The sequence below is a fragment of the Aplysia californica genome, unplaced genomic scaffold (assembly GCF_000002075.1).
Source record: "Aplysia californica isolate F4 #8 unplaced genomic scaffold, AplCal3.0 scaffold00561, whole genome shotgun sequence".
NCBI classification, from domain to species: domain Eukaryota; kingdom Metazoa; phylum Mollusca; class Gastropoda; order Aplysiida; family Aplysiidae; genus Aplysia; species Aplysia californica.
The window spans coordinates 376,069-378,570 of record NW_004797831.1 but is presented as its reverse complement, the minus strand read 5'-3'; the positions used below and the strand labels follow the sequence as shown (position 1 = coordinate 378,570).

The window sequence follows — 2,502 nt, the reverse complement described above, 5'->3', positions numbered from 1 at the left end:
ACAAATCCAAGTGCTTTTGTTATCACATCGACTTAGCCATGGCCTTGTCCATGCCCAAGCCCGTCGTTAAAAAGATTTCTTCCTCTGCTGCCTCCTCCTTGGCTCGACGTTTTGCCTGGGAGGCTTCTTCAGGAACCACTGAGTGTAAAATTTAAGACGACATCCTCCTCCTCCTCCTCCTCCTCCTCCTCCTCATCATCATCATCATCATCATCATCATCATCATCAGCTTGATGCTTTGGCACGATGTAACGCCAAGCTATAAACTTCAATCAGAAAACAACTGTTAATAAAAATAATAAATCATTATTTTATCAGATCGAGAAGGGAAATGGTTTCATTAACCCAGCCTTCCTGACTTCCTGTCCCCAGGCAGTGTCCCCGTCTTCTGGATGAGGGAACAGCGCCAATGTGCCGCCGCTTTCTCAGAGAACACCGAGCTGCTCAACTTTACCTTCTGCCTGGACCACGCTATACCCTACTGGGTGGTCGCCCTTCCCGTGCTCGCGACCTGTTTCGCCAAGATCTTCATATCGCGCAGACGATCTCCTGGCACCGGAGAAATCATCCTGGAGAGAAACTCGGACGCCCCCGGAGATTCGTACTCGGCAAGACTGACCAACGTGCAGGCGAAATTCTCGGCCAAACATTCCAAGCTACACCCGACGAGAGAGCGTAAAGATGCCAAAAAGGGCAGTTTGGGAAAGCGTGTGTTCACACCACAAGGCTACGTGGAGCCGGAGCAGTGGGACAGCGACATAGAGGACGGGGCAGACGTGAACACCGACGGCAAACCTCGCAGACAGAGGATCTATTACCTAGAATGCCCCGATTACATGATGCTCAGAGCTTCGGCTGTTACTATTTTTGTCACTTGGCTTCTTTGGTTTCCATGGGTGGTGGCCAGGTTTGTGTGGAATTTCACGCCTTACGAAGATGTGCCGGGATGGTTCGAGGTGCTTGCAGTCGTATGCATGCACTTGTCTTCTTTCGCCAAACCTGTTGTCTATACTCTCGCCAACCCATACTTTCGGGGCGCTGTGGCAAAAACTGTCCTGTGTCGTCGAGATATGCGGCTCAAACCGTAGGCGAACACCCGGCGAATGGCCGGCCGGCCGGAGGTAAAGAACCCACAGCCGCTGCCTGGGAATTTGACGTCCGGCCATCCGGCCTTTGAAGTTTGCAGCGCCGGGGACAACTGAACTTATTTCAAAATTATAGAAAATCACGTCGTAGATTTAAAAAATAATACCAGATTCAGAATCAGAGTATCAAAATTAGGGAGATGGCTTCCGAGTGACTTGTTTCGTTTTGTATTAAGGATTTTATATTCCAGCTCATTTTTTTGTTTTTACGAGCTATTGTGTACATGTTCCACGAAATTTACAGATCTGCGCAATCTATGCGCTGCGCGATTTTACGATCGTATAAATGCGCGGCCATCTTAAGATTGCGCTGCGCGTTTGAACGATGGTACTGCGCGTTTTAACGATGGTATAATTGCACGACAATCTGAAGATTTATTTTATATTTTTGAAATAATTGGGGTTTTTTTAAATTCACGTCCATCTTTATCTATTCTTTTATGTACTTTATGACCTTTGAGTTTGATACCTAGCATTGTATCATTCTTGTGAGCTCTTCCATTTTATGTTCATTTCAATTTTCATATTTTTTACACTTTTGAAAACGTATGTGAATGTTCCTCGATGTGAGTAAAAGAATAAAGATGGAAGTGTGGTTTTTTTAAATTATTATTTCAAAAACACATGTATAAAATTGCCGCGCAATTATACCATAGTTAAATAAAACGCGCAGTGCAATCTTAAGATGGCCGTGCAATCTTACGATCGTAAAAACGCCCAGCGATTGCGCAAATCTGTAAATTGCGCGGAACACACACACACGCGTGTGAAGTTTCACCCTGACTAGGCCTAGTGTGTAGAATAATGTTGCTCACGAGGTGTGGCCACCTTCAGGTCGATTGTGGCGTGTAGTAAATAATAAACCAAGTTTCCTCGATTTCGTCCTACCGTACGGCTTGCCTTCGGTCAAAAACCTGTCCGGTCGGCCTGTACATGTAAGGCCCTGTAGTCTTCCAGAAACTCATTGTCGGAAGGAAAACGGTGTACTATAAACTATAAAAGTCACAAGTATGATTGCCAAATAAGTGGCGTCGGTGGCCTAGTGGTTACGCTCTCGGACTCGCAACCGTAAGGTCATGGGTTCGAATCCCGTCAGGAGCCCGACGTTGTGTCCTTGGGAAAGGCACTTTTCACGAATTTTCCTCACTTCACCCAGGTGGGAATGAGTACCCGGCAATAGACAGCGAAAGATCTTGTCAGTTTGTTAGTGTTTGAGCGCTTAATCAGCTGCTTGTACTGTGTGCTTCCCGGGAAGCTGAGAGTGTTTCGGAGTGTTCTATGGTCTGCTGGGGTAATAATATAGTGTAAAGCGCTTAGAGCCTGCTGTTGAGCGGGGATATGCGCTATACAAATTCTA

The 2,502-nt window shown here is 46.2% G+C and overlaps 1 protein-coding gene across 1 annotated transcript; it reads left to right on the top strand.

Moving 5' to 3' along the window:
- The first annotated feature begins 38 nt into the window (after positions 1-38).
- Positions 39-1,466, top strand: LOC101854196. Its single transcript, XM_005106906.2, has 2 exons — positions 39-144; positions 373-1,466. The coding sequence occupies exons 1-2, from the start codon at positions 39-41 to the stop codon at positions 1,086-1,088; spliced, it is 822 nt and encodes a 273-aa protein (XP_005106963.1). The 3' UTR covers positions 1,089-1,466.
- The last annotated feature ends 1,036 nt before the right edge of the window (positions 1,467-2,502 follow it).